The following is a 3,261-nucleotide window of genomic DNA, read 5'->3' as shown; positions in this document are numbered from 1 at the left end:
CCTCACACAGCGGCAGCCAGGACTCTGACATGGATGACAACAACAGCACTTCACCTCTGCATTCAAAGGACCTTTCCAAGAGGCCAGCTAGCTCTCCTCTCAGCTCTCCACACACCAAGGAGCCTGTGAGTAAAAAAAAAATCAAACCAGCACACTCTCACAGGGCCCCACTCTCAGGGCCCCCCGGCCCCCCTCTCAGGGCCCCCCTGAACACAACCCCGTAGACTGAAAAAATGTATTTGACCTACACTTGCTGGTACAAGTCTCTGTCTAACAGCGTACCATATACTGAGTAGCTTTACTTTGAAGTCTAATATACATTCAGGTAATATGGCAAATTACATAGACCCTTTCCATAGTCTTGTCCTTCCCTCCCCCTACATGTTAAGCTCCCTATCCTTATCCCCGACCAGATAATTAAAGTATCTAAGCGCAGTTCATACCTCAGTTAATACCTCATACCTGTTGAGGGATAGGCATGGTACTCTATGCCTTCCCCTCGCTCTTCCTCTCTTTCTTATTTATTTTTGTTATTTTATGTCGCATTCCTTACTTATACCGAGCTGTAAGCCTGTTTCTTTCCACTGACTAGCGTATTGAGATGACTGTTTGTACATGCCGGCTGATAAGTCCTCTGACACTACCGATCTTACTGTTATGTCGACATGTGTATTCAACCTACTGTTTTGGACTCTGTATGCACCTGCTCTTTATACTTAATAAAAATATATTGTTAAAAAAAAAAAAAAAATTGTGAGTACAACATAAATTATTCAGTGCTGAATAGAGATGCACCAATACCGATACTAGTTTCGGTGCCGGTACCGAATATTTGGGGGAGGACTCGTACTCGCCCAAATGCTCCGATACCTTCCCCGATACAGGAACCCCTGGTCAGAGGAAGTTTTCCTCTGACCGATAGTGCCGTAGGGGAACATGGAGCTAGAATCCTGTGCAATCAGGAAGCTTGGCGGCGAGTAATGACCCGCCTACCGGCTTCCTGATTGGCCGGGAAGCCGGCTTCCCGATCCATCAGCATCATGTGGGCCGAACAGCCAGCTCCTTGCTGATTGGCTGGGAAGCCGGCTTTCCAGCCAATCAGCATGGAGCCGGCGACTCAACTAATCAGGGGGCCGGGAGGCGGGTGATTGCTCGCCGCCCGGGTTTCCTGATTGGTTGGGAAGCCGGCTAAATGCTGATTGGCTGGGAAGCTGGTTTCCAGGCCAATCACAATCTAGCCGGCCAAAAGCCATGCAGCCGGCTTCCCGTGCAGTCTGGTGGCATGTCATTACTCGCCGTCCAGCTTCCTGATTGCCCGGGAAGTCGGCCCTATGCCATCGGAAGCACCGGTAGGGGTACTCCATGTGGGCGAGTACCGAAAGCAAAATATCGGTACTCGCACTCTATACCGAAAAACCGGTGCATCCCGAGTGCTGAACATATAAACACATGATATAAAATGTGTAATTGTTACAAGAACTAAGTAAAAGGAAACTGCTAATATATCTCCAACCAATGTCTGCCAGTAATGATGGTCATTTGTTGCATTCTTAAATATTTATACTTTAATTGCTTTACAGAACGCTGAACTCCGGACATTTAAATCTATTACTTAATAATCACCAAGGATATAAATCCACTTTGTGTGCACCAAACTCCTTTTGCAAACCCAAATGTGAAATGAGAATCACATAGTTAACTTTCCTTAAGTCGATTGCTCATTGGTATTGTATAGCTGATTATTATACTGACATCTTTTGCCCCGTAGGCTAAAGTAGACATACAGCATCACCAACACAGAATTGTCCGGAAACATGGAGGTTGATAAAGTGGGATAAAGTAGGCAACCTTGGCGCTCCACCTGCGATGAATCTACAAATCCCATCATGTCTGTTGCTGTCAGAGTCTTGCAATGGGTCATGGGACTTGACGTTCCCCAATAGCTGGAGTTCCAAGGTTGCCTACCCCTGGATTAGCGGGATGGAGCCAACCCGTTCCTTTCCTCAATGGGAAGAAGCAAGGAAGAGGCGGTTGCAAGTTGCCACACCCATTCTTCAAGCAAGGAACAGCTTCAGGTCCCAGCTCTACAGAGTTTGGGTAGAAGTCATCCTTCCTGTGGTCCTTGAAGAGTCGTATGTCTCTAGGTGGTCATCCATAGATTTGTCACAGCACACCAACCTGTACACTAGTCTCCTACACCTGGAAGAGCCGTAATAGTAGATAATAGGATCAAGACAACAGCTGATGCTACCGAGACAGCCCGAGATCATGTAGGCAAAATACAGAGTGTTGCCGAATGACTTATGGAAACTCGGATAATAAATGAAAAAGATGACATTGGTGGGGCCAAAAAACATGACGAATTCAAAAAGTACTGTGACACAAAGGAAGATGGATCGGGACCTTTTGTTTGGGTTTGCCGATTTCAGTGTGCTCAGGCTTCGGATGGTCACAACGTAACAGAACGTTGTAACAATAAAAGGCAACAGAAAGAAAGCGGAAATAAAAGCGATGAAATAATGAAAGTAAAAACCCTGAACGTCTTCCAGCTCCAGCATGTCGTAACAAGTCGTGATGTTCAAACGGGAAAAGTGAACGGTCAGTTTGTTTAAGAGAAGCGGCACATTGCTGGCGAAGGAAACCATCCAGATGACGAGACAGACCAGCCAGGCTCGGCCCACTGTGCGCCATGTCAGAGACTGAAACGGGTAAACTACACCCAGGAAGCGGTCCACGCTGATACTGGCCATGAGCAGGACGGAGCAGTACATGTTGCAGTAAAATGACGCCGTGACGAAGCGGCACATCCCTTCTCCGATGACCCAGTTGTTTCCGGAAAATCGGTAAACTATGTTAAAAGTGACGAAGAGGACATCAGCGACCGCCAAGTTAAAGGAGAACTATGGTGTCAGGGCTTTTGCCCACAGTTCTCCTTAGGGTAAGCTACAGCTCGCGGTATACTGAGACGCCGCAGCTGGAGCGGATCCCGACATCGATGTCGAGATCCGCCCAGCTGCGTGAGTGACAGCTGGCTCTGCCTATCTAGAGGCAGAGCCAGCTGTACCCTCCCCCGTCCGTTCCGCCAGTCAGCGCTGGCGGATCGGAGCGGGGAGGGGGAATCCAGCCCCTCCCCTGTCACGGCTCGAGAGGTGAGTGAGCGCCGCTATGTGTTCGCTCACCTCCCGATCTACTGAGCCGACCTGTGACAGTCTCATTGTCACAGGTCGGCTAGAACTATGAGGTGAGTGAAAAGCACCCTCC

At 48.5% G+C, this 3,261-nt stretch overlaps 1 protein-coding gene across 1 annotated transcript in view; it reads right to left on the bottom strand.

Moving 5' to 3' along the window:
- Positions 1–2,084: 2,084 nt before the first annotated feature.
- LOC108801228 (proteinase-activated receptor 1-like) overlaps positions 2,085–3,261 on the bottom strand; it is a 3,169-nt gene continuing 1,992 nt past the window's right edge. Inside the window, exon 4 of the mRNA XM_018573164.1 lies at positions 2,085–2,894. Coding sequence (XP_018428666.1) covers positions 2,085–2,894 — 810 coding nt within the window. The remainder of the gene's footprint in view (positions 2,895–3,261) is intronic.

This window comes from Nanorana parkeri, unplaced genomic scaffold (genome assembly GCF_000935625.1).
Source record: "Nanorana parkeri isolate BGI_ZX_2015 unplaced genomic scaffold, ASM93562v1 scaffold2261, whole genome shotgun sequence".
Lineage (NCBI taxonomy): Eukaryota > Metazoa > Chordata > Amphibia > Anura > Dicroglossidae > Nanorana > Nanorana parkeri.
Note: the sequence above shows the minus strand (reverse complement) of the source record. Positions and strands in the feature narration are given on the sequence as shown.